The sequence below is a fragment of the Moschus berezovskii genome, chromosome 15, assembly GCF_049115385.1.
Source record: "Moschus berezovskii isolate FMDL1 chromosome 15, NW_MosBer_1.0, whole genome shotgun sequence".
NCBI classification, from domain to species: Eukaryota; Metazoa; Chordata; class Mammalia; order Artiodactyla; family Moschidae; genus Moschus; species Moschus berezovskii.
The window spans coordinates 6,775,001-6,802,473 of record NC_142474.1 but is presented as its reverse complement, the minus strand read 5'-3'; the positions used below and the strand labels follow the sequence as shown (position 1 = coordinate 6,802,473).

The following is a 27,473-nucleotide window of genomic DNA, read 5'->3' as shown; positions in this document are numbered from 1 at the left end:
CGGGACCCGATCAGCCAGACCATCTCATCACACAAACACCAAGAAATACCAGGCCCCTTGAAGACTGAAAGGCTATAAATGCCGGGAGGATGGGGCCCAGTTCAGTTCAGTTCAGTTCAGTCGCTCAGTCGTGTCCGACTCTGCGACCCCATGAATCACAGCACGCCAGGCCTCCCTGTCCATCACCAACTCCCGGAGTTCACTCAAACTCATATCCATAGAGTTGGTGATGCCATCCAGCCATCTCATTCTCTGTCGTCCCCTTCTCCTCCCGCCCCCAACCTTTCCCAGCATCAGAGTCTTTTCCAGTGAGTCAACTCGTTGCATGAGGTGGCCAAAGTATTGCAGTTTCAGCTTTAGCATCAGTCCTTCCAATGAACACCCAGGATTGATCTCCTTTAGAATGGACTAAGGCCTTGCCAAATTCTATCAGTTCTCTTTTTGCCCCAAATCATGTGAAGTGTCCCTCCAAGGTTCTAGTTTAACCACAACCATCAGATGTTAGAGAACCTCTTCACTGGAGGCCACAGCGCTTGTTTGTTTGTGGTATGGAATTCCACTCACTCTACGGTTTATTACAGGAAATTGAGTTTTTGGTCTGTTCAACCCACTAATTAAGACTTCACAGATCTTGTTAATAATTAACCAGGAGAAAACAATTCAGATCCTCCAGAGTTAGGAGGGAAAAAAATGGTCTAACTCCCTGGTTCAAGGAAAAACAGTGTTTGTTGCAAAAACCCGAGGCCTGACATTGATTTTAAAACACACAGATCTTGACTTTTTCTTGGACTATATTCCATCAACATATGGTGACAAGAATCGAGGCAGAAAGGATCAGTGGTGTCCCCAAGGGGACAGGCCCTGAAACGTTAGTCTGGGGGGAGGGAGGCTGAAGAGTGTTTCCAGGGTGTGCTGTGGGACTCAGATAGCTCCCCAGAACCACAAACCACACAGGTAGGCAACAGCACCCTGTCCCACGGCTTCCTGAGAAAAGTCCTCTGATTCTGACCTTTCCATGGCCAGGGCCTCAACTATGCCTCCACACCAAACCCCACGAGCCCCTCCCAAGCCAGGCCTGCCCCCACCTGTAGGAGTCCCGGTAGCTCATGGTGTCGTGACCCGAGTCCTCCTGATCCTCCTCGCACACCTTGAAGCACACCTTCTTGCTGCCCCCGTGGTCGGTCCTATCCATCTCACTCTCTTCGCTAACCAGCGGTGGGGAGGAGGCCTCCTCGGCCAAGGCGGGGTCGCAGGACCCACTGGAGGTGGGCTCTGTGATGGTGGACAACAGCCTGTGGGAGCAAAGACTTTGAACTTCAAGACACAGCCCCCCCACCCCCGCCAGTCATTTGTCACCTAGAACCTCCCACCTTCTGGATTTAGCCAACTTTATCCCTGAGGTACCATTTCAGCCTTCCTTATGCCCCGCATCATCTAGCCAGCCTAGAACTTCGATCAGAGAATTGTGCGACTTGTGTTGGTGAGAACGCTTTGCAGGTGGTGCTGTGTGTGTGTCCTGCTGCATGGCACCAAAAGGGCCATCGTGTCCAGTTGTCTTTCTCTCTATGCAGTGTTGAAATCATAAAGTTCCCCCCAAAACTTTTCACCGATAGTTTCAGCCTCTACTGACGATGCTGCCTACATCCAGCCTTTCATTAGAGCAGCAGTTCTCAATCAGGATGATTCTGCCCCTAGAAGGCATCTGACAACATCTGAAGGCATCTTAGGCTGTCAGACTCGGAAAGGGAGTGGTACGGGCATCTGGAGGGTAGAGACCAGGGGTATCACCAACAACCACTAACGGACAGGACGCCCCACTCCAAAGAATAATCCTACTCAAAATGTTGATGCTGCGGATGTTGGGAAATCCTGACCCTGACACAGGGCTCACCTGTTGATCTGAGTGACATATTGCTTCATCTCCTTCAGGGCCACATCCAGTTTGGTAAAGAGCTGCAGGTAGGCATCCTGGATCTCACGGTCCTCCTGCTTGAGTAGGAAACTCAGGCCTCGGTCCTCCTGGCCAAGGGCTCCATTGGCTGGCCCAAAGCTGCTGTCATTGGGACCCTGACGTTGTGGGTCCCCATCCACAGCAGGCAGGCACTTCCAGGATGGGGCAGCCATGGTGGTGATGCAGTGTTGGGTATAGGACATGGGATTCAGGTGACCTACAGTAGGGAGGAAAAGTTCACAAACCCATTTTAAGGATCCCAGCAAATGAAAAAAGTTTCCCTTTAAAATATTCTTTTAATACATTAAACCGCTTTAATAAGAAAGTTTCAATTTGGTGCCAATACGCTCTTAACTACTATGATCATTTTCCTGCCTGGAATGTAGACATGATGGCTGGTACTCCAGCAGTCATTTTATACCATGAAGCATCTTTCAGGATAAAAGCAACATTTAGAGATGGTGGCATAGAAAGATAGGAGGAATCTAGATCCGTGATGACCATAGAGCCACCATTCTAGCTTTAGCCTGTTGGCCTTCAGACATGCTTCTGCTTAAGTATTGTACTGTGAGATCTGAACACATTTTTGATGGACACATGCAGTTACCTTGCTCTGGGTCAAGGCCGATGAGGGAGGGTTTGCGACCAAAGCGGATGCTGAAGGACCTCCCAACTGAGGGAGTGGTCTTGGGGTAGGATACTTCCATGAGGTTGACATGGCAATTGGTGGGGCAAAAGTCCAGGCCACATAGCGGATGGGGGTCCAGGGGTGCTTGTTTGAAGGGTGGGCTGATCTTGCTCTTTAGCTGAGCTGCAAACTGAGAAAGGTGGGGGGGCATGGGGTTACTACTTAGGGGTCTGGGAATTCTGGCACACCTCCAATACCCACTTTATCCTAGCCTAGGCCAGACATTCTAAAAAAAAAAAATCCCAGTAAGTCCAAATGGAAAAGTAAATTCCCCTGCACTGCCTTTCACTGGACCCAGATTTCAAGGAAGTCCTGGAGGACTGTGAGGCCTCCAAGTACCTACCCACCTAGATATCTGCATTTCAGCTGCACCTGAGGTATCCTGGGGGAACATCTCTCCCTGACCTAGCATCTGTGAGGTTCAAGTAAGGCTGCCTCTCCATCCCTGCAGAACTTGTACAGGTCTAGGCAGGGGACCCAGGCCAAGCCAACAAGAGCTCTCATCGCATTCTATTTCTTCTGGGGTTGCTAAGGCTAAAGCTACTGAGGACCATTTTACCACCACCTGAAAAGTGCCTGCTTGAGAGCAAAACCTATAAGGAAAACAAAGTCAAGAGCAGGAGAGAGGCCCTGTTCTTGTAACAGTGTGGTATCTGTTTGAGCGCTGGATACGACCATGCCTGAAGCTTACCTGTGGACGTTTCATAATATAAACCAGTTAATTATCCTGTTTGTTTAAGCTAAGTTGGGTTGGGATTCGACATTTACAACTGAAACACCCCGAGTTGAGACCCTGTAGGGTGCAGGCACCTCCTGGTAGCAGGTGATCCTCTGGCCGATGCTCTCCAGCTTGGTGTCACAGATGTTGCGGAACTCGAAGTGGGACATGGTCCTCATGCTGCTGCTTAGGGCCATGAGCCGCCCACAGTTCTGCACGAAGACACTGTCATCGGCAGCAAAGGCCTCAAGGATCTGCAGAAAAATCAACAGCTACTGAGTACTCACTGGGCACCTGGGAGAGTCTTAAGGGGTTTATCTTGAGTGACTACTGTACACCTTGTAATACACGTGTGGGTCAGGTCTATTATTGGCCCACTTAACAGATGAGTAGACTGAGGCTAAGAGATAAGAAGTCAGTCTCCTAAGCCCCACAGCTACCAAGTGGAGGGGCAGGGATCAGGACCGAGGTTCCCCAGGCTAACTCGGAGGACACAGGAATCAGGCTGCTCCACCCGCCCAGGGCAGGGCCACACCCAGCAAGACCTTGGCAGTGAGGCTAAAGCAGCCGCGGGGCTCCACGACCTTCTCCAGCACGCGGCACTTGACGCCCGCCGTGCTCACGTACTCGTACACCACGCCATGCTCCAGATGCACGTTGTCCACTGTCAGGCTGACCAGAGGGCTGTCCTCGTGCTGGCTCGGCTGGGGACCCAGGCACATCAGGGGGAAGGCTGGAAGCCAGAGGGACAGCTGACCCTGAGGAAGGGGCACCGCCCCACACCAAGCCAGCCCCCGGACCCAGCACCACGGACAGCCTATGTTAGACAGACGGGGAGGCTGAAACCTGTGCTGCAGCTCTCTGCACTCTAGCCAGCCCACTAGCACTCACTTCTTATTCTAAAAGACTTTCCTTTTAGGGATCAAGCCTCGAGTCTCATTCACAGTCTCTGTGGCTCAGAAAACGAGACTCATTTGCCATCCATACCCTCCCCCAGAGGCAAAGGCCTGGCCATTCAGCATGTTTGATTGCCTCTATTCACAGCAACTGGTTCGGGAGCAAGCACGTGACCCAAGCTGAGCCCATGAGAGTGAGATCTCCTTGGATCTACAAAGAGAAGGAGACATCTTCTTTTTCAACTGGATTTCAAGTTAGCAGAGCCGCTAGGTGGAGAAAACAGCATATAAGGGGGAAACCAACACAGAGGGAGCAGAACCGAGAACTGGAGAAAATGCAGGCCTCCTCAGTATATGAAATGCTGGATCGAGCCAGACCTGAAGCGCATTAACCCTACTCAGCCTTTTTAGTTTGCTGAGCCAATGTTTTTAGGAGACCAGTTTCAGTCCAGATTAACAAGGGTCCCAGAGAGACTGTGACTCCTTAGAGGTCACACAGCTCGGTAGAGATGTATCTAGGAAGAAAGCAGGCGCTTTATGGTGTGAAGTGGCTTCCTTCCCACCTGCTCCAAAGAGTACCTCTCAACACGCACACTGTCACCCTTTCCCCCTGCACCCTCCATGCTACGTCACCAGTTATCAGTTTTTTTGTTCTTTTGTTCATTGTCTTGTTCCCCTCATGTCAGCGTCCTAAGGGCAGAGACCCTGTTTGCCTTGTTCACTCCTGGTTCCCCAGCTCCTTGAACACATAGTAGGTGCTCCTGGCACATAGTAGGTGCTTCTACTTATTGAATGGAAGTTTCGAAACCACCAGCTCTTCCCAGTATGGTTTACCATTGTCATCACTGGGGTCACCCACGTGCTGGGGAAGAAGGCCCACAGCGCTTTGCTCTCAGAGGGGCATAAACTGAGCTCAGAGCTGGCCGCCAGTCTCTCCCTCTTCCCATCGGCCTGTCTCCTTTAGGATCCTTCTCTCAGGCTGTGGGTGCTTCAGCAGCAGGGGAACAGCTCCCCAAGGGCAGGGATTTTTTTGTCTTAATCCTTACTGTATCCTCCGAATCTAGAACTGAGCCTGGCACATAGTAGGTGCCGACTAAATGCGTGGAATTTGACTAATAGCTCCTCCTCTGCAGTTGCTTCTGTACTCTGCTGGGCTGGGAGCACGAGGAGACGCGGGAAGATCAGGGGCTTTTGATGCCTTGGTGTCTGACAGCTCTGGGCTCCTTGCTGGTGACTTTGGGGTCAACAAAGAAGCAGGGTTTACAGGGTTGGCTGGGGAGCTATTTCCCTGAAACAATTAAGTGAAGAGCCACAGAAGGGAATGCAGGCCTGCTGGCACCTTGATGAGAGCCCAGGGAGACGCCTTTCGGACTTGTGACCTCCAGAACAGTAACGCAGTAAACGCATGTGGTTTTAAACCACCAAGTTCCTCGTACTTCGTTACGGCAGCGATCAGAGACTCATACAGAACTGACAGCACCGAGAAGGACTGGACGGGACTGGGAGGAGCGTGGACACGGCGGACCCAGTCCCTCGGGCGTCTCTGTTGCACGGCCTGCCTGTCCCATTACCCGAGTTGAGCTGGTCTTCCTCTCGGGCCCCCTCGACACTGGGGTCCTGGCCGGCGGCCTCCCGGGCCTCCTGCGCGTCCTCGTGGGTGCGGTAGATCCACTGGTACAGGCCCTGTGAGGGGAGCAGAGTAAGGGGGCGGCCACGATGCCAGGAGCCCAGGGACACACTGTCCCGACTCCAAGGCTCAGGGTTTCAGCCTGTCGGCGCCACCACCTCCAGAGAGCCCTCCCAGACTTCACTCTGGAAACTTCCTGAGGGATCTCCAGTCACATTCGGCCCTCAGTGTCCACAGCCCATGCTCCTCACAGAAGCCAGGGACGGGGGAGCCGCTGAAAACGTTAAGTCAGCTTCATGGGAGCAGAAAGCTTGTCTCTCCTGTGGCCCCAGGGTCTAGAAACACGCCAGGCACACAGCAGGTGCGCAAGAAACGCTTATTAAATAAACCAATGACTCACCGTCCACAGAACCCTGGGTCCCCAACCCAAGTATAACATCAATTTCTTATCATCAATGTGACTAGTTGCCCAATGTGTCTATGTGGTAAGAAAAGAGGGTCTCATCACACCCATTTCCCAACTGTAGAAACTGAGGCCGTGAGGTGTAGGGAAGCAGAGGGGTCCCGGGGCCCAAGCCCAGCTCAGCCCTCAGGTCGCCAGCCCCATCCCACCCAAAACCCTGTGGTGCCTGCAGGCTTTTCCCCAGAGAAGGGAGGGTGCCCTCAGCCTCCACCCCAGTGAGCAGGGCTTCCCTGATCCCCTTGGCTGCCAGGCGGCTCACCAGGGCCTCTTCTTGGTGGCTCCGGAAGGCCTGGAAGTGCTCCAGGACTTCTGAGGCTCCGTCATTCATCACATTGTTGCCATTGACCTTCAGGATGCACTGGCCGGCACAGAGCCCTGCAGCCGCGGCCTCGGAGCCTAAGGGGGACAGGAGCGCTTGAGGCTGGGTGCCAGGCGACGAGAGGCTGGGGCGGTATCAGGCAAGGGCGAGTAACCAGATGAACCTGGCCCTCACCCCACACCAAATGCCACTTCCATCCTCCCACCTTGTAGTCACTCTCCATCCCACACCAGTGGGCAGGACATGTACTGTCATTCCCATTTGGCAGAAGAAAAGACTGAGGCTCAGAGGAGTAGCAGTGAGCCCCAGGTCGCGCGGCAAGGGAGGCTGGCCTTAAACCCAGGCACATGTCACTCCAGACCTTCGTCTCCTTCACACGTGTGCTCGCTACTCGCTTCAGCCGTGTCCAGCTCTTTGCGACCCCAGGGACTGTGGCCCGCAAGGCTCCTCTGTCCATGGGGTTCCCCAGGCAAGAAGACTGGAGTGGGTTGCCATGCCCTCCTCCAGGGGATCTTCCTGACTCAGTGACTGAACCTGCGTCTCCCGCAGCTCCTGCACTGCAGGTGGATTCTTTACCCCTGAGCCACCAGGGAAGCCCTCTTCTCCTTTAAGTCCCACAGCAACCCCAGGATACTGGAGCCAGGATCAGCCCCGTTTTGCAGATAGAGAAACACAGGCTCAGAGAGGCAAAGTGGCTCTCTCAAGTCACGTGTCTAGAAGAAGCCAGGTTTCAAACCCAGGTCTACCAGGCCCCAAGGGCGTCTTCTCTCAGCTGTCCCTTCATTCTCAAGCTGCCGCATTCCCGCCTGGCAACAAGGGGCTGGAGCTGAAGAAACCCTGCCCCGTTTCAAGTGGATGTGCATTTTCCTCACTTTGCCACACTCCTCACCACTTCCCAGTGCCTCCTTTCAGCTGCCCATGTGTCGCCGCCCAACCCCCACGGGCATGCATGTCTACAAGCCTGGGCTTCCAGCAAAGAAGGTGAGTGCTAACTGCTCTAAGAGGCACAGGCCTGGAAGTAACTGTTTGGGCGGGTGCCTCTGAGCTCCTTCCACACACACAACAGACTGGCCTCCCAAGGCCCCACTCCACGTCCCGTGGGCTCCCACTCACCTCTCCCCACCGCGTAGACGTACGGTGGGGCTGCTCCACGGATCTGGAAGCACAGCGCCTCCGGACTGTCGGGGACTTTGACAATCCTGCACCGAACAGAAGCTGCCATAAGGTACAGCAGTGTCACTCCCGAAAGAGAGCCCAGGGAGCCACCAGGGGAGCCCCTGACTCCCGGGTTTTTGGGAAATCCAGCCCCAGACAGCAGCAGCACCAGACTTTCCAAATGCATAGAGAAACCTCGCTCAACCAGAGCGCACAGAGCAGGGTCTGTGACTTATCAGAACCAGCCAGCCCACCCTCGGAAAGTCCGTCCATGCACCCTCCTAATGCTTCACTATCATTCTCTGGGTGAGAAGAGGCCTCGTGGCCACCAGATCAGCACCTTGGTGAGTGTGTATTTTATTTAATAATCACTTACTTGGAGGGTGACAAGTGACCCCCAGCACCCAGTCTAGAAAAATGTCCACGTGTCCCCCAGAGATCATGATTTGAAAGCCCAGATGACCCAGCCACTCTGTGGGTGGATCACCAGGGCAGAATGGGCAGCCTTTGCCCAAGGTCATTATTAATCCAGGGGCTTCAATGTAGCCATTGGCTTCCCTGTCTAAGGCATGTCCCCCACACTAGGCCTTGGATCATCCCTACCTGCCATAAAAAGCTGTCTTGGGAGCCTGTTCTCAAACCCCAGGTATTTCTGGAACTTGAAGTGGGCATGTTCCACCATGGTGATTTCTCCCACTTCTACATACCAACCAAACTATCAATCATGTTTCCGAAACTGACAAGCCTCTGAACTGAAAGAATCCTATTTAAAACTTTCTATCACTCCCGTCAACAGAAAACCAGGAGCATCTGCCTTAAATAGAAGGGAGAAGCAAAAGCAAATGCGCAGGATTTAAAATAGAAAATGCTCCTCCCGGTGCCTATATCTGGTACCCGACCACTTCTCCCCACGCCCACCGCGGCTGGGCGGGGTCGGCCGGCAGCCTCCTCTCCAGGCTTCCTGCTTCCGCTCCGCCCTGACAATCTAGTCTCCACCTGCAGCCAGAGAGATGCTGCGGAACCCTGCATCAGATCACACCGCCCCTCTGCTCAGAACCCTCCGGTAGCTTCATGGTCCTTACTGTGGGCACAGGTCCCACAGGGCCTGGCCTCTACTGTCTGACCGATCTCAGTGCCCACCCTGTTCCAGCCCCGTCAGCTTCCTCACTGTTGCTCAAACACACCAGCCCCAGTGCCACCCGGGGGCCTCTGCACACGCTGTTTCCTTTGCCAGGAACCCCCTCCTCCAGATGTCCCGCTGACCCCTCCCTCACCCCCCTTCAGGTCTGCACCTCCATTCTCAGGGGCATCTCCCTGACCAGCACTCCTCCACACAGCCCATCTCCTGTCCCAGCTTTACAATGGGTTGGGTAAATGTTCGCCTGGATTTTTCTATAAGATGTGATGCAAAAACCCAAATGATTTATGACCAACCCAATATATTGGTCCACACTCACTACCTCCTGGTACGTCTCTCCCTTTTCTGCTTTGACTTTGTCCGTCTCCTGCTCTAGCCTCCAAACAGACTGAGATCTGTGAGGGCAGAAATGGATCTGTGCAGACGGGGCTGCGTCCCCAGAGCCTGAAACACCAGCGGGCACACAGCAGACACCCAGTAAGCACTGTCAACTGAACAGAGCCAGCAGCACCTTGTCACGTGCCTGCAGGAGGACCCCCCCAGCCATGGGGACCTGGACCAGCCAGGCGCCCCCACCACCACCCACCCTGGGACCCGGGCAACTCCTCCACTTGAGAGGAAGGCCACCAGACACCCCGCCCCTGGGGACACTCACTCTTTGGCCTTGGTGGCTACCAGGAGGCGCAGCGGGCGGCGGGAGCAGAAAGACTGGTTGAGGATGGACTCCACCTCAGCCAAGGGCCGCAGGAACACCAGGTCCTCGTTGATGGAGTAGATCTTCCTCCCCACCTGCAGGCCGGCCATCTGGGTGGGGGTGAGAGGTGGTGAGGGAGACGAGCACAGCAGGTAACTGACCCCCTCTCCTCCTCACTAAGGAGCCGCTCAATTCAGGGGTATAGAGTCACCAGCCCCAGGGACCAAGTAGGACCTGAGTGAGACTCCCCCCGGGGCAACCCCGCTGCCCTCTGTGCTAAACGGTGAGGCGGGCTGCTGAGACCCATGCCGGCCAACAAGCTGTGAAGGGAGGCCTGTGGAGGCCACTAACAGCAAAGCCATCTTCTCTGAGAAAAGCTTCCAGCCTGCCCCTGCTTCCAGCCCGCCCCTGCTTCCTGCCCGGCTCTGCAAGGACACGAGGCATCAACCTGGGGTGGCCACCTTGTGACCACGAGGCCTTGGCCAGCAAAGGTGAAGAGATGTCAACCCTGAACCAAGACTTATAACCACCTCCTTCTAAACTGCTTACATCATAAGAAAATGGAAGCCCTGAGGCTCCAGCCACCGTCAAGCGCAGCCTGTGGCTACTACACGCAGCCAAACGCCTTCCTGATCACTATAAGGAAGCAAGCAGAGCCCCTGGAAAAAGTAGCCAGTGCCTCTCTCCCAGCCATCTGCACACTCCTGACAACAGCTGAGAGGCCCTGGGGCTGAAGCCTTGGCCTCCCTCCTCCAGACCTCGTATCCATCTCGGAGCAGCAAAACAAACCTGCCTTCCTCAGGCGGCTGACTGTTAGTTTTTCTATAATCAGCTGATTCAGAGCCCCCGGTAGTTTTATGTGTGTGTGTGTTTGGCCCCCGCAGAGCCAGCAGGGGGAGCTGGTGGTACACGCTGGGAGGGCAACCTTGCTCCTGGGGGCTCCATCACTAGTTCCCAGAGACCGGGACTCAGTTTCCCCAGGAGGACAAGGAGTCAGGAGGAACCACTGCCATTCCAGGGCTTTCTGAGCTGGAGGAGGGGTGCCCCACTCTCCTGTCCGCACGCAGCCCGGGGGCCAGGGTGGCCCCTCTGAGCCACCTCACCTCGGCCAGCGAGCCCCTCTGGACTGACTTCACCACCACAGCCTTGTTCTTCTCCTCAATGTCAAAGCCGTAGTCTTCCTCCTGGGGCAGGATCTGGGGGTTCGAGGCAGGAGAGGTAGTGAGACAGGGAGGGGGGCCTGGAGCCTGCCCCAGCTTGGCCCCCATGGGGGCAGGTTGGAGGGGACCGGGACCCAGCCGGCTCCTCATGTCCCACATCTTCTTAGGGTGGGGCGGGGAGTGGGGTGACCACGTATTCATTTAGCTTTCTTGGGCTGTCTCCCCTTTCCTCCTCCCAACCTGAGGACAGAGCCTCCTTATTTATTATGCTCCACTGTCTCCCCATCTGCTGTCATACTGCAGGTGCTCAATAACAACTTACAGCCTTAATGAAATAAATCAGACCCCAAAGTGTCCTGCCACCAAGAATTTAGGGACAGGAAGGTGGTTTAGAGAGGAGCCGTCCCTCCCCATCTCAGGACGACAAGAAGGTTGGGAGGTTTGGGCGGGGGGTGGGATATAGGGAAATGCATTTATTCTCTCAGTACATATTTTGCTGAGCTGCTGCCTATTATATGGGCCAGGTACTTCACTGTTCTGGAAATAGCACCAAACAAGACAAACGGTTCCTGCCCTCGTGTATAGCTGATTGTCTAGTGGGAGAGACAGACTGCAAACAAACAAAGAAATACAGAATGTGGTGCCCAGGGGGTGTATGTACTTTGAATTAAAAAATAAAGCACTTAAAGGGCTAGAACGCAGCACAGAAGCAGGGCCAGGGGAGGGGATATCTGCGCTAAGATCTGAATGAAACGAGGAACAGAAGTTTATGAAGAGTGAAGAGAAGTGCTCCGGGCAGAGGGTACAGCAGGTGCCAGGGCCCTGAGTCAGGCCCCAGAGTACTGGAGGGGAAGACGGAAGATCTGAGTGTCTGGGCTAGGTGTGGCAAGGAAAGGGAGAACACAGGAGTGGAAGAAAAAGAGGCAGGAGGGTTTTGTCCCAAGTGTGGGGTGGAGCACTTGAGGGCTCTGTGGCGGGAGAAATGGGAACTGGAACAGCAGCCCGCTTACACACGATAGGAGAGACATGAACAGAGCCGCCTGCACGTCAGGCGGGCTTCAGCCCCAACTGCGGCTTATGCCAAGAGACCCAACCTCTCCGAGCCCCTCTCCCGGTTTCCTGCTGTGGGCCAGGCCTCAAGGTGGAGGCTGCGGCTCACCAGGAGGCACAGAAACAGGATGGGCTAGGCTGGTGAAATACCTGACCAGGCTGGTAAATGTCCTAGCTTAACTGCAAGGCTAGTTGCAGCAACTGAACAAGGGTGCCGGCCCAGAAGACCCAAGGCTTTGGTGTGAGAGGGGTCATTTCAGGAGGCCATCCTCCCTGCAAAGGCTAGGCTGGAGGTGGGGTGGACAAGAGGAGAGGGGAAGAAAAAGAAAGGGAGCCCAGTGTGCGTAGTCTCATCTGTCAGGAGGGTGGTCTGGCCAGGAAAGTAGCCTGGCGTCTGGGCGGTGTTGCCAGCCACCGCCTAAAATCCCCCCTTACTTCTGGGCGCCCCAAGGTGAGCCCAACTTCTCCAGCCACAACCTGAAGGTTGCCCAGTTCCCAGGCCTGCAGGCAGGTCTGGGAAGGAAAATGCAGAGAGCTCAGCTCTGTTCCTACCAGCAGGCGCTTGGCCAGAATGTTCTCTACCAGTTTGAAGTCATTGCGAAGCTGTTTGTTCTTGCAGCTGGTTCCCTCCATCTCCTCGTCTGCGTGGAAGCGGAAGTACTGGGACTCATCCTTGAACTCGCTCTTCTCCAGCACTGCAAACCCACAGACACGGGGTCAGGCTCACATGGGGAGCTTTCAGTGGTATCTGCCAACCGGCAGCCACGGCCCAGGACCAGCCCCTGGACAATCTTGGGTTGGCCAACATGGTGTTCTAGTAAGTAAAGTCCTGTGCCAAAACTAACATATTAGGATAGTTCACATAAGAGCCTGGCTTTCTGACTCTCATGAAAATTCTGAACTCATATGAAGGCATGTTACAAAGCCATGTAAGGTACAAAGCTGCAGAACCACAGCAGAAATAAAGAACCAGTGAAAGAGAATAGCTATCACATAAGAGGACACTGTTTTATGGGAACTTAGCTTATGATGGATGACAAACAACCACGTGGAGTATTCCACAGATGGTACAGGGAAAATTGATTCACTTACAGGAAAAAAATAAAATCAGATCCCTACCTCACACCATATATAACAATAAACTCCTGTTGAATCAAAGACCTAAATAAGAACAGGAAAACTAAAGCTCACCAAACAAAATGTAGGTAAGTGTCTTTGTCTTAAAACAGCAAAGGAGTTCATAAACAAGCCCCCCCCCCCCAAAAGCAGTATGATAAAATTAAATTCCTCCATTCAATAGCAAGGCCATAGGCAGGCCACAGATTCAAAATTAACCATATGGTCTAAGATCAACAAAGGAGAAATCTCTAGAATATACAGGAAACTCCAACAAATCAACTAGAGAAAGCTGGGGAACTCATAAATGGGTAAAGGATATAAATAGGTAATTAACAAATGGGAAAACCTAAGAGAATGGTGAGTGCCAAGGACATGGAAAGGAACTCACCCTCACTAATAATCAGAAACAGACCACAGTGAGACCCTGTAGACCAGGGAATGGTACACTCAGCCTCTGTGGGCCAAATGTGGCTCGCTCCTGCTTTTTATAAAGTTTTATTGGAACACAGTCACACCCATTTATTTATATATTGTCTGGGGCTGCTCTGGGGTCACAGTAACAAAGTTAAATAACTGCAAAAGACTGTACATTCCACAAAACCTGAGACAGGTACTATCCGGGTCCTTACAGAAAAAGTCTTCAGACCTCTAAGACTAAGCAGAAAAGTAAGTAAAAAGAACGAGTAACAGGGGCTTCCCTGGCAGTCCAGTGGTTAAGACTCTGTGCTTCCACTGCAGGGGATGTGAGTTTGATCCCCGGTCAGGGAACTAAGATCCCATATGCTGTGTGACCGAAAAATATTAAAACAAAAACAGAAAAGAAACCTGGTAACAATCAGCATGTGATATGGGCCCTGTGGATTACAATTTAACTAAATACCTTCTAGTGCAGAGCACACCAGGAATATAGCTTAAGACCATTTACTCTGCAGACAAAGGAAGACCTGCTGTACCCCTTTTAAAGACAGGAAGACTAAGGCCCAGAGGAGCTAAATAAACTGTCCAAAGTCACAGAGCCCAGGCTTCTCCTCTTAATCATACTGCCCAGCCTGGCCTGACAGATGGGCACAGGGACAAATTCCATAAGGGGGTGAGGTCAGTGGGCCCGGGAAAGACGGACAAAATGCTGCCTTAGCTTCAGGCCTCCCTGAAGGCCTCTGACAACATGAAAAGCATCAAGAGGCCTTCCTTTCTGCCTCCTTCCCTTCCCGGGACAGCTAGCTGTCTGTGAGCACGGCTCTCAGGCCACCTCTATTACCTCCTTGGAGAGAACAGACACTCAAATTGCTGCTTTCCCCAGAGCTGGAAGCCAGGCCCCAGGAGGCCGGCTGGCTTCCCCTCCACTGTAAACAGGAGGCTACAAGTCTCCAGGAGAGGGAGGAGGAGGCACCGCGCTGTGTCTTGTGTCTCAGCTGAAAATTATCTGGGGAAACAGCTGGAACCCCGGAGTCCAGAAGCTCGGCCAGGTGAGGGCTGACCACTCCCAACTTCCAGTCAAGGCCACTGGCCAGGCTTCATGAGACGTGGGCACAGACCATCGCTGAAAGCCTTGGTCAGTTTCCCCCGCCCCCAACCTCAAGGCCGTTTAGCCTCTCTGAGCCTCAGTTTCCTCCTCTGTAGGGGTAACAACCAACATCCCCAAGCGGCCTCAAAGATTAAATCACGAGCCTCAGTTTCCTTGTCTGCACCTACAGCGAGGGGGCTGGACCACTGCCTCTGGGCCCCTCCCCAGGGACACCCCAGGGCCCCGCAAGCCCTGGCCAGATACCCTGGGAAGCACCAGGCAGGCCCCACCACGCCCTCCACCGGGCATCCTAGCCTGCGTTTTGCAGCAGCCGCCACCCTAGGATAAGCCCTTTCCACTTTTAGCCTGGACTGGAGTTCGTGGCAGGCAGAGGGGACCGAGGGCGGCACCCTGCAATTTCTCTCCCTGGGCGCCCCCAAGGGTGTTGGTGCTGCCTGGGGTCACCCCAAGCAGAAGGTCCTCAGACAGCCGCCTTCCCGAAATAGCCACTGGGGTGGACCCCTAATTACTCTCACCCACAAATGAGAGGTTCCGTCCAGCTGACAGGAGGGAGGGATGGGGCTCGGAGAGATCCCTGCAGGGAACAGACTGGGTTTCGGGAATGACCCGGGCTGCCCCGCCTGGGCCCGACCTGCCCCTCTCAGCTGTGGAGTAAGTCCCAATGCCCCAGAGCTGTCAGAATGCTGAGCTCAGACGGGGAGGGAGAGATGGGGAAACTGAGGCTGAGAGGAGAGGGCTTTGCTGTCAGCAAGCTGAGTCGGGCCCAGAACCAGGCCTGCTGGCTCCAAGGCAGGGGCCAAACCTGATGGCCTTTCACCTCACAGGGCAAAGGGACAGCAAATCCAGCTCCTGGACCAAGTGTAGAAAGCTGTGGCCCCCGGTTTGTTTTTCTAAATAAAGTTTTATTGGCTAAATGTCACACACACTTGTTCATGCATCCCCTGTAGCTGCTCTCAGACTACAGGGGCAGAGCTGGGCTGTGGCAGAGACCGTGCGGCCTGCAAGAACTGAGACGTTTACTGTCTGGCCATCTACAGGCAGTTTGCCAACCTCTGGGCTGCTGCACAGAGCAGGCGCTGGGAGGATTTCTGGCTGCTCCTCCGCCCAGCGTGGCTTCAGCATATTTCACGGTTGTGTGACTCACACACACGCACACACACAAGGGCAGGACTTGTATTTCTTGTTCACCTCTGGTCCCCAGAGCCTAGCACGGTGCCCACAGGCAAAAGACACGCTATGGATGAACAAAGACAGAGGGCAGGTGTGGACTCAGCCTCCCAGGGACAGGGAAGTCCCGGGAAGAAAAGTGAATTGAGCTGGTCCAGAGGGGGAGGCAGGAGAGGACCTCTCCGAGCTGGTCAGGAGGCCTCACTGGAGAGGCCAGAACTGAGCAGAAACACTGATAAGTCAGGCAGGGAGGGAGGGGCCCCTGGATGAGGGGACACTGCACGTGACAAGGCCCTGAGGCTGTTCTGGAAACCAGAGAAAGGTTCTTTGCCGGGGGCGGGGGTGGGGGGCAGGGTTAAAAGTCCACTCATCCTAAAAAAGTGGGAACTTGGGGGCTCCCCCAGCCACAGAGTTCACTGGTGGCCTGTAATGCCAACCTGCCTGGGTCCAAACCCCAGCCCCTCCTTACACAAGTGTCCTAACTGCCTGGGCTTCTGGTCCTCGTTTATACACGGGGATGTTTTCCATACCAACATCAAAGGACCAGCACAAGGATTAAACTAATCACTACATGCAGAGTTCTTAGGAGAGGCCGGGCCCAGGGTATAATCTCTCTGTTATCTGAAAGCGGTGTCAGTGGAACCATTTCTCCCTCCCCAGGACCATCTCACACTGTCCACGCGCCTCCCCTCCGACATGCTTCTCCCTGCAGGAGGAGGAGGGACGTGTCTGAGGGGCAAGGCCCCGCCTGGCTTCCTCCCTCTCACACTCACAGCCCAGCCATCCTCTGTCCCCACGGACCCCTCTCCTCCACTCCCAGGAGGCCCACGGACCAGGGCACCTCACCCAGCCTCGCTGCCCACCTTGGTAGGCCATCTCCCATCCAGAAGTAAAGGCTTGGGAAGCCTATGAATTTGACCAGCCACCTGGGTCCCCACGGGACACCTGAAGTGGGCTCCCCATCAGAACTGGGGGTGGAGGAGGAGGGGAATGCACAAGCTAGCCCAAAGCCACAGCAGTCCATAGGCCCACACCCACTGCCTCACTGGGCAGTCACCAGCCTACCACTTGCTGTCTCTGGGCCTGTTTCCCCTCGCTGAAACATGCACCAGGGACCAGGGTCCCTGCCAGCAATTCGGTCTCAGGACAGACCCCCACCCCACCCAACCCCACCCCCTGGGGAGGCTGGGCTGAGCAGAGGGCTGGATTACCATGATGCATGAAACCATTGTTACACAGGCCCACGCCAAGCGCCACCGCCTCCTCACGTGTCTGGCAATCACCCTGGAACAGAACAAGAAGGGGAAGGTGTTAGGTGGACCTGGCCCAAGGGGCTGAGCCAGGTGGAGAAAGAGCCCACTGCCACCCCAGGAAGGGAGACTCCACGAGGGCAGGGATGTGCCGCTGTCTTATTTACTGTGGCACCGCCAACCATGTCTGTGATTGCTATTTACAACTCCCAAACCAGAAAAGTATACAATTGTATGTTATTTAAATGTGACAAATGCATGGAGTATCACGCGATAAACACCACAAAAAGACAAATGGAGATTTTATGTGGCAGACACTGTTGGTTGCCCAGCAACAACCCTCCCCCGCCCCATCCAGCCCTGGTACTGAAACCCTCACTGTTATAGATGGCAGTGCCTCTATCTAGATAACCTCAGATCCCAGCCTCCACTATAGCCAGTAGTGGCCAATGAAACACAAGCAGAAATCACTGATAGGGAGCTCTGGAAAAACACTTTATTCCTGGCCTTTTGTGTCTCTTCCTCCTGCCTGCCTGGAACACAGATGTGATGGCTGGAGCTCCTGCAGCCATCTTATATCACAATGTGATCTGGAAAATAGAAACGTACTAAGCAGAGCAGCAAGCAAAGCAGAGCAAAAGGAAATGGAGAGGGCAGTCCTCAAAGAAATCATGAGATTGTCCCAGCAGCTCTGTCTCACCAACCTTCAGCCTTCTCTAGTACTAAAGAAAACCAAACCTCTAACTGGTTTCAGCCTCTGTAGTTGGCTCTCTGATATTAAGAAATCAAGTTCAACTCCTAACTAACCTGGCTATAGCCAGTGAGACATCTGGGGAAGCCTACCAGGCGATTCTGGAAAATATCTTCCTCCCTAAAAAAACGGAAAAGCAACAGCACCCCTCCCTGCCTGGGATAAAATTACATGAAGAAGTGATGCAGGGACTGTAGGGCCATGTCATGATCAAGGTGGCAGACTGCTGAGGATGGTGGAGCGAAGGACAGAAGGTTCTTGATATACAGTGCTACTGATGTGCAGCAAGTCATTTGCTTAGGCCAGTATTCAGTTGCGTTTTCTGTTCTTACAACTGAAAATACTCCTAAATAGGGGGTCTGGCTCATCTCAGACTTCCTGGAGGAAGTGACAACCAACCCGAAAGGGTGTGGCCAGTGTGCTGGGCCCCTGCTGGGCCCGCCTTCAGGGCCAACTCTCCCATGTGGAATGCTGCCATGAGGGGAAGGTCCCTCCAGGCTTGCTACCACCAAACCCTGGCCAGGTTGAGGGCACGGACTCCAGGCAAGGCCAGTGCAATGCCTCCCACCCCAGAGCATGATCCCTGAGCAGAGGAACCCAAGGCAGGGAGCAGCTGGAGCCAATCCTGCCTTAGAGTGTGCCCTGGCGACAGTGCCCCACCGCGCCTGCTCCTGAGGAGCTGGGAGTTTCCTGGTGTCGGCTCCTTTTAAGGCCTGGCTCCAGGGTCTCTCCAGACTCTGTGGGTGCTCCATGGCCTTCCCAGTAAGTCACCATCTCTTTTTTATATTCCTTAAATTAGCTAGATTCTGTTTCTGCTTCTTGCAACCCAAACAATCTCAGTATATCCAGGCAAAGTATGTGAACTGTGCATACATGGGGGGAGTGACAGGCAAAGGAAAGAGCAGGGACAGAGGTCCAGAGGTGGACGGGGTCAGCAGCACAGAAGACAGCATGGCCAGCGAGGGCAGGGTGCGGTGAAGGTCGGCTCCGCAGGGAAAGCGCCTTTGCTCTTCGTGTTCCCTGCTGAATTCGAAGGGCTTAGAACAGAGCCTGGCACACGGCAGGTGCTTGGTAAATACCTGCTGATTGGATAGAGACGTGATGAGCAAGGTCTAACTCATGCAGGAGCGTGCAGCCAGGTCAACGAGCTTCAGCTCCATTCAGAGGGTCACAGGGCCTACAGCCTCTTATTCAAACAACTGCCCGAGTGAGAACTCTCAAGAGGCCCCTGAAACCGCCAGGCCAGAGGCCTGCACTTTGAGTGTATCCCACGCACCCCTCAGAGACCCCAGCCAGCAGCGGAGTGGCTGGGCAGGGAATTCCTCAGCTAAAGGAGAAATGAATTCAGAGCTGCAGGCCCCAGAGCAGAGCCTGGGGCAGCCACTGGCCTCGTTGTTACGCTGCCCCAGGCTGACTCATGGATGACAAATCTGTCCTGTGGGACCCGGGGCTGGCGGTGAGAGGACCAGCAGGCTCTGAGCCTTGCCCGGAGTGGGGGGCTGCCATCCATCCAAGAGGCCGCATCCATAGCCACAGCCTCCCGCCTTCTGGGCGGGCAGGCCCGGGGTGGGGGTGGGGGGTGGGCCCGGGGTGGGGACACGGTAGCCCAGGGTGGGGGCGGGGGTCCCGGGCTGACATCTGGAGCCCACCTGGCTCTCTGAAGCTCTCACAGCCTGGGCTCCCAGCCTATCCCCTCCCATCTCCTCCCCAGAGGGCCCTGGGATAACCCACGGGGCAGCTCCCAAAGTGAGAACAGCAGCGGGATGGATCCTCTGCTCAGGACTGAAACACACCAACCCTGGGTGCACCCCCCACCTGAAGAGTAAGCCCCTGCCCACATCCCACCAGTTGTGGGGAAATGGAAAGTCACAAGCCCCCATTTCCTCCCCACAGTGTAATCAACTCCACCGCCGGCGTCCCCCTGCCCCCTGAATGGCCCACCAGCCCCTTGGCTGGGGGCTCCAGCCACGCTAACAGCCTTGAGGGTCAACCCAGGGGCAGCTGCTCTTATTAACCTTGTTTGGCAGATGAAGACATTGAGGGACAGACAGACAGATGTGGCACTGGCCCAAGGTCACAGCTTGAGAATGGAATCCTCTCACAGCCGGATCTGCCCTCCAAGTTACAAACAGGGAAACTGAGGCTCCAATAGGGGAGGAGAACTGCCCAGGGTTGTGGCCAGGGCTCCTGTCCTGTCCTTGTTTATCCTGTTTCCTCTAGGCTGGTGCCTCGAGCTGCCAGACCACCCTTTGCCTGCTCCCATCCAAGCCCCGCTGCCCCAGTCCCCGGGCGCTGGAACCCCCGCCTCCGTCAGCATCACCATCAGCCTGGCCGTGGGGTAGGCATGGCGGGCACTCGGGCACACTTCTGCAGAGCTGGCACAGGGGCTAGCAGGTGCCAGCCTCCCCACAGGACCTGGCTCCTGGCCGGTCCTGCTCTCGCCTGTTCCACCCATTGACCCCCATTCTCCTTTTGACGGCCACAGCCCAGGGTGTCCTGGAGCCCAGGCAACACGGACCAAAAACCGCAAGCAGAGACGGGAAGAGAGCAAACCTGAAGCTGGAGTCCCCGCGTTCAAACCCCTGATTGGCCAAGCCGTGACGGTGGGCAAATCCTTAACCTCGCCGAGCTTCACGTCCTCGTTTGTATTTTTTTGATCCCTGGATTTGCCCTTGACTTTCCAAGGCCTCTGCCACCCCTCAGTGGTGTTCCCTGCTCAGATTCCACAGTACAGGTTATAATCAATAGAGAAGGGTATTACTACTATCTCTATGATTATTATTGACTACCAAGGCATCATGAAAGCCCCTGTCACACACACACACAATCTTTCTGTGTGTCCTGAGACAAGTTATAAAACCTGAGCCTCAGTTCCTTCATCAGTAAAATGGGGATAACAATTTTTTCTGAAGATTAAATGAGATAATACACAGAGATCAGAACTGATGCAATATGTAGCTTGTCAATCAAAGGACTAATACCTCCCTCATTCTCAGAGCTAAAAGAACTCTGAATCATCCAAGGAGTTGGTAGGGAGCCTCAAGGAATGAATTCTGAGGAATTCTAAGCCACCCTCAGCAATCCTTGTTGTCTTACCCAGGGAGTGGTTTAGGGGTATATGTGGGACCCACCAGGCCATGAGACCAAGAGGAAGACCACTTGGGAAGGGAGAGGACTGGAGGAAGTTTCCTCCCCCAATAAACAGAGTGAGAAAGCTCTCTTCACCTGTCCCTGCTGCCTGCCTTTGGCCATAGGTCTATATGGATGCGATACCTGGAGCTGTGGCAGCCGTCTTATGACAATGAGGCAGCGGGCAAGGCGGTAGAACAAAAAGATGGAAACAGCCTGGGTGTAAATGGCATTGCTGAGCTCTAGGATCATGAGCTCTGGATGTCTAGTTACATGAACAACAACAAAAAAAATGCCTTTACTGTATAAGTCAAGTTTCTTATTATGTGCAGCCACAAGCATTTCTAGCTGATCAAGGAGGTTTCAACCAACATTTTGTTTCAAGGAGCAGAATGACCTAGAAGTTAGAAATGAAGAGGTGTTCAAAGCAAAATAACCCTCCTGAATGACACAATTATATGTTTTCTTTTTGACCTTCCTGTCAAGGTATGAGGTGGAGAAGATTCTAATCATGACTTGCCATAACCAGTCATCAAGTTCACATCCTCATTACCAACCTCTCACACAGAGAGACCCACATGCATACCGTCCTCCCCTTTCCGCGACCTGGAGCCAGATGCCAGCTATCTTTTGGTCAATCTCGTGAAAGCCATCCTATGTCAACTCCGATTAGCCTCCCTGTGTCCTCAGACCAGGCCAATCAATGGGAGGCTTGCTGAAGCGGACAGAGGGTCAGCCGCAAACTTTACTCCACCATCCTCCCCTTGCCTCCTCTGCGACAGGATGCTGGGGGATGGGGTGGGGCATTCTCAGGACCCACTGACAACGACTCGGGCTATTCCAGGGGGCCTTCAGCCGGGATCACAGCTAATCTGACAGCACTGGCCAAGAGCAGGTCCCGTGGTGCCTGACATCAATCACAAAGAGAAACCAGCAGAGGCAGCTGCTCCGGCTAGTCCTCCTCCTTGCTGGAGTACTCCAGGTCACAGCCCTGAGCCTCCCTGGCTTGGTCAAGGACCTTGGAGTTCTTCAAGACTCCTCTCTCAACGGCCGCCCACAATCCAGCCATCCAACAGCAGACTCTGTTAGGTCTACCTTCAAAAAAATCCAAAACCTGACCACGTTTCCCGCCTCCCCTGAGGCCACACTGTTCTCCGGAGAGTTCTCGTGCTCCCCTGCCTGTAGTTCTGAATCTGCCTCCTCACCGGTCTATTGCCAGCCTCATCCTCCGACAGCACAAAGATCTTATCCCATCAAAATCAGCTGCTGTCCCATCTGTGCTGAGAGCCCTACAGTGGCCCAAGCCCTCCCAAGAGGCCATGCTAGATAAAGCACACGCTCTGGGCTGGCTTCTGGGGATCCTAAGGAGGGAGTGGTGTAGTACAGTGGTTAGCAGCTCTGTGCTTCTGAGCCATGCAACTCTATAAATTAAAATCCAAGGTCATTTTAAGACCTCCCACGTTTTAGGGTCCCACATCCCAGCAAACATATTTTAAAATGCACTCACATCCTACATTAAATACATTTTAGGGGTTTGAAAACGTTTTTTCAAGGCATTTTCTAAGCTTGCTTTTGAAGTTATTTGATGCCAAGAAGGCTTTACTTTACATAGATTGGCTCTGACTTCTAGGCAATCATCAGGAATTTGTTCGGCAAGAGAAAATCCAGGCAGTAAATTGTTTTTGAATGGAATGAAGTTTCTATGAATGGGAAACTTAACAAGTAATGAGGCTGCCATAGAGCTGCACTCTATAAAAGTTTAAACATGTATCCATTTCAATCTCACAGTCGTCTCCTTGTCTTTGGAGCCAGTGCACTCCTGTTAGAAACTATGAATGAAAGCTCTTGCAGGCTCCCTGAAAAGTCTACAGAACCGAGGCATGAGGGGATAAGATGAGCCCACCCAGTTCTAGTCACGCTGCTGCCAGGCTGGGTGCCCTTGGACTAGGCACTTGGTCTCTCTGGACCCCAGCTCCCCATCTGTAAATGGGGTGGAGGACTCAGTGAGACAATGCATGAAAGCCCACGGGCCCTGGCCCAGAATAAGCATGCTGTGAACAGGAGCTAGCAACCGTAAGAGACGGGCAGGTGGGAGGGTTCACAGCGCCTCCACAGAACAATCGCCTTGAGGAAGCTGCAGCAAAAGCAGCTCATAGATGTTTCCAAGACTCTGTCCAGCCCCTGCTCACTGGGGGCCTGTGTGAAGCGAAAAACCTGGCAAGCCTCCACCTGGAGGCTCCAGTTTGGTGCCAGAATGGAACCAGCTTGTCCCAGTTGGCCTGGGATCATCTCATGTTTAAAAGAGAAAGCCTCAAGGTGGCAGTCACCCCACTGTCCCTTGACTGACAGCTAAAATGTGCTCTATCCACCCAACAGAATATTATTCAGCCTTTAAAAGGAAGGGAATTCTGACACAGACTACAAGTGGACAAACCCTGAAGACCTTATGCGGAGTGAAACAAGCCTGACACAGAAGCACGAACACTGCCTGGCCCCCTTACACGCGTCTCCCTGAGCAGGCCAACTCAAGAAAGCGGAAGGGTGGCTGCCAGGAGCCGGCAGTGGGGGAGTAACAGGACGCTACTGTTTAACGGGAACAGAGTTTCAGTTTTGCAAGAAGGAAAAAGCCCTGGAAGTGGACAGTGGTGATGGTTGTGTAATAATGGACTTAAGGCTACTGGACTGTACACTTCAAAATGGTTAAGACGGTAAATGTTACCTTATGTGTTTGCCGATGTGCTCAGTCGTGTCTGACTCTTCGTGACCCCATGGGCTATAGCCCACCAGGCTCCTCTGTCTATGAGATTTCCCAGGCAAGAATACTGGAGTGGGTTGCCATTTACTCCTCCATGGGATCTTCCCAACCCAGGAATCAAACCCAAGTCTCCTGTTTTGGCAGGCGGGTTCTTTACCACTGCGCCATGTGGAAGCCCATATTATGTGTATTTTACCACAATTTAAAAAAACAATTTTATGGAAGGGGGGTTCAGGATGAGGGGACACATGTATACCTGTGGCTGATTCATGTCAATGTATGCCCAAAACCTCCACAGTACTGTAAACTAATTAGCCTCCAATTAAAATAGATTGATGTTTTAAAAAATAAAAAGATAGTTGGACAGGAAAATAATAATAATAATTTTAAAACAAAATTTTAGGGACTTCCTAGGTGGTCCCGTAGCTAAGACTCCACACTCCCAACGCAGGGGGCCCAGGTTCGATCCCTGGTCTGGGAACTAGATCCCACAGGCTGCAACTAAAGACCCTGCATGCCTCAACTAAGACCCAGTGCAGCCAAATCAATCAATAAAATTTAAAATAAAAGCTTTTTAAACCTCAAAGTGCCACATCCTGGTCAGCCCCTCAGCCCCGGGTCACACCCGCTCAGGGGAGCTCTCACCTGGGCCAGCAGCCAGTCCACCAGCTTGCTCCCAGGCAGCACGGACTTGTACGTCTTCAGGTGGTAATCGCGATCCCTGTGGAGAGGAAGCCGGCCATGAGCCAATCAGGTAGGATGGAAGGGAAACAGTCCCGAAGTCCCTGCTCAAAGCTCTCGGGGTCCAAGGACTTCCAGATTCTCCAGCCACGGGTCAGAGGCCAGGGGACCAGGGTAACCACCAGGCAGGGAGTCCGGCCAGACCCATCCCTCACTCACAGCGTCACCTAGGGCAGGTCTATCCCAACCCAGGACCCCATCCTCAGGCGGCTCTAATGCTCTGGGAACTCTCCCCAGCCTGGGGTTCTCCAGCAGGGACGACTGTGCCCCCCCGAGGAATCCTGGGCTGTGTCTGGTGACATTTTTGGCTGTCATGATCTGACCGGGGTCGGGGGGACCAGAGGTACCATCAGCATCTGCAGGTAGAAACCAGATGCTGCTAAGCACTCAAAACTGCCCAGAACAGCTCCCAGACAAAGAAGATCCAGCCCAAGATGTCAAAAACGCTGAGCCTGCGGAGACCTGAGACCTGATTTACTCTTGGGTAGCGAGAGAAACTTTCAGTTCTTCCCTTTTTTTCTTTCATTTCATTGTTGACATCCTTGCCTCTAAAGGTAACAAAACTATGTCGACGTGGAAACATCTCTCCAGGGGCTGGAGTAGGCAGTCAGGACCAAGCAGAGGGCAGGGGCCTGTGGCGGTCCTGGTTCTTCGCTCTGGCCTGTGGAGCATCTAATTCCTGCCAAGTTGTGGTACGAAGGGTTGTGCGGATCTTGCAGCCAAACCACAACAACTGCTCAGCTTCTGAGGCCGACGCAAAAGGGTTTCTGCAGCCAGCCCTCTCGGGCCTTAGGAAGGCAGGTCGGGGGAGCTCTTCTCGGGAGCTGGGGGCCCGGCAGGGCGTGTGTGCAGTAAGCAGGACCTGCCGCGGGCCCGGCCACTTCCTCCTCCAGGGGCGGACAGAGGGGCCCCCTCCTGTGAGGCCTGAGCTGGACCGGGCCGGCCCCACCTGCCTTCTGGGCCTGCACAATGGGGCTCCCTGCGCCTTACCTCCAAAGGGAGAAGACCCTTCCCCTCCACTCCTGAGAGGGGACAAGAGCTGTCAGGACAGCGGGCAGAGGCCGGTAAGGATCACATCACCCTCCCGGGCCCTTCATCCACAACCATAAGCTTCACAGTAAAGACAACCACAAATCGTGGGCACTGATACAGCCCTCACCGTGTGCCGGGCGCCACTCAGATTCACTCCTCATGACAGCCCCAGGGGTGTGAGCTATGCTTATGCCCATTCCACAGATGCAGACACAGAGGCAAAAGAAACTATTTACCTTTCAACCACCAGTCAACAAACATTTACTGAGGGCTCCTTTGCCCCAAATCGGCACTCTCCAGAATGTGGCTGTTTTCCAATTAATGTTACATCAGAGTTCGGATTACACTCTTCAGTCTCAAGACTGTGAAAGTACGTGTGACTAGTGGCCGCTGTCTTGGATAGCACAGGTACAGAGCACTTCTACCAATGCGGGAAGTTCTACTGGCCAGCGCTTCTTTGGGTGCTGCTGAGGGTCTGGGGACACAGTGGTGAGCAAATTCCCTGCCTTTGGTGAGTGTACAGTTCAGTGAGGGAAGACAAGACAGTAGACAGACCAAGAAGTAAATATAGAGCATGTCAGCCACTGACAAGCTTCAAGAAGAAAACCAAAGTGAAGTGTGTTGCTGGTATGTTCCAGACGTGATACTTTAGAAAGGTGGTCAGGAAGGCCCCTCTGACTTGGAGACATTTGAAGGAAGGAAGGGAGCAGATACATAGGGAAAGAACATCCTAGGCAGAGAGGACAACAAGTGCAAAGGCCCTGGGGTGGGTCCTATTATTATCCCCATTCCACAGAGGGAAATAGCTGCTAACCAGCTCGCAGGCTGAGATCCAAACTCAGCCTGTCTGACCCCAAAACTAACACCCTTCACCACCATGCTGCAGCGTTTCCCAGTAGATTAACTCACTTGACCCCCATGACAAACCTACAGGGGAGGTGCAGTTATGAGTCCCATTGGATGGAGAAGGAGACCGAGGTTCAGAGAGGTTAAGTTACTGGCCTAAGGCCACACAGCTGAGAAGAGGCAGAGGTGAAGCTTGCAGAGAGTGACTTACTTGATCACAGGGGTGTAAAGGCTGTGGAGACGGCAGTAAAGCCTCACACCCTGAAAGAGAAAAAGGGGGAGTCTGGGATCGGGCCACACTCTCCGGGGGACTGCAAATCCCGGCCGATAGGAGGGTGTGGGGAGCAGGGGGGCCGGTGGGGGCAGTGGGGTCCAGACTGGGGGTCAGGGCAGAGCATCCGCACCTTGGACATGATGTCCTCCAGCTCGCTCCGGGCCTTGTAGGTGCCGTCATCATAGCGGAAGCGGTACATCACCTGCTCGTTCTTGAACTGGTGCTTGTCAGAGACTGGAAGGACCCAGGGCTGGTGAGGCCGAGTGCAGACCCCCGGCCCCTCCCATCCCACACCACCATCCTCACCCTCCATCCAGCCAGGCTCCATGCCAAGTGCAAGTTCACCAAACCCCCTGCCCACGCTCCAACTACTAAAACTTCAACAGTTCTTGTTTTTTTTGCAGGGACAGAGAGAAAAGTCTCCTCCCCGCCCGTAACTTTACGAGGCCACCTTGCTTGTGGGTGCCCCGAGTCAGTGCTGGATCTTCCAACCCTGTGAGCAGTTTTATACGGGCAGCCACGTCCCCAGGGCCATTCTGTGCCCAGGAACAGGCAGCCGCACAGCAGAGTAGAAACGGCCTCTGGGTTGGTTCCGCACACAACGGCTGAGGTCTGACCTGCCTACCCCTCAGCCCCCATGCCCAGGCCCCACTCACCATGGTGGATAATACCATTCTCCAGCAAGGCCTGGCCCAGGTTCACACCTTCTTCCGTCTTGCTGATTTCACCAATTTCTAGGAGCCAGGCAACAAACTCACTGCCAGAAATATAAGATGCAATTGAGAGGGCCACCCCCATCCTGGGACCATAGCTGCCAGCACTGAACTGGCCTGATCCCACCCACTCTCAGGAATGACAGCCAGAACTGCCTATGGGGAAGCAGAGCTCAGGACCCCACAGGCCCGGGGTTCCTGCTGAAAAGTGAAAGTGAACGTGGAAGTCGCTCCATCGTGTCCGACTCTTTGTGGCCCCATGGAATTCTCCAGGCCAGAATACTGGAGTGGGTAGCCTTTCCCTTCTCCAGG

At 54.0% G+C, this 27,473-nt stretch overlaps 1 protein-coding gene across 1 annotated transcript in view; it reads right to left on the bottom strand.

Moving 5' to 3' along the window:
* Positions 1–27,473, bottom strand: part of PREX1 (phosphatidylinositol-3,4,5-trisphosphate dependent Rac exchange factor 1) — a 181,275-nt gene that overhangs the window by 18,604 nt on the left and 135,198 nt on the right. The window contains exons 11-26 of the mRNA XM_055438670.2: positions 27,105–27,205; positions 26,579–26,682; positions 26,386–26,435; positions 24,201–24,276; positions 16,882–16,954; positions 12,412–12,554; positions 10,753–10,845; positions 9,611–9,759; positions 7,776–7,861; positions 6,603–6,739; positions 5,825–5,936; positions 3,903–4,090; positions 3,450–3,611; positions 2,559–2,769; positions 1,892–2,168; positions 1,086–1,292 (exon numbers count right to left, since the gene is read on the bottom strand). Coding sequence (XP_055294645.2) covers positions 1,086–1,292; positions 1,892–2,168; positions 2,559–2,769; positions 3,450–3,611; positions 3,903–4,090; positions 5,825–5,936; positions 6,603–6,739; positions 7,776–7,861; positions 9,611–9,759; positions 10,753–10,845; positions 12,412–12,554; positions 16,882–16,954; positions 24,201–24,276; positions 26,386–26,435; positions 26,579–26,682; positions 27,105–27,205 — 2,169 coding nt within the window. The remainder of the gene's footprint in view (positions 1–1,085; positions 1,293–1,891; positions 2,169–2,558; positions 2,770–3,449; positions 3,612–3,902; positions 4,091–5,824; positions 5,937–6,602; positions 6,740–7,775; positions 7,862–9,610; positions 9,760–10,752; positions 10,846–12,411; positions 12,555–16,881; positions 16,955–24,200; positions 24,277–26,385; positions 26,436–26,578; positions 26,683–27,104; positions 27,206–27,473) is intronic.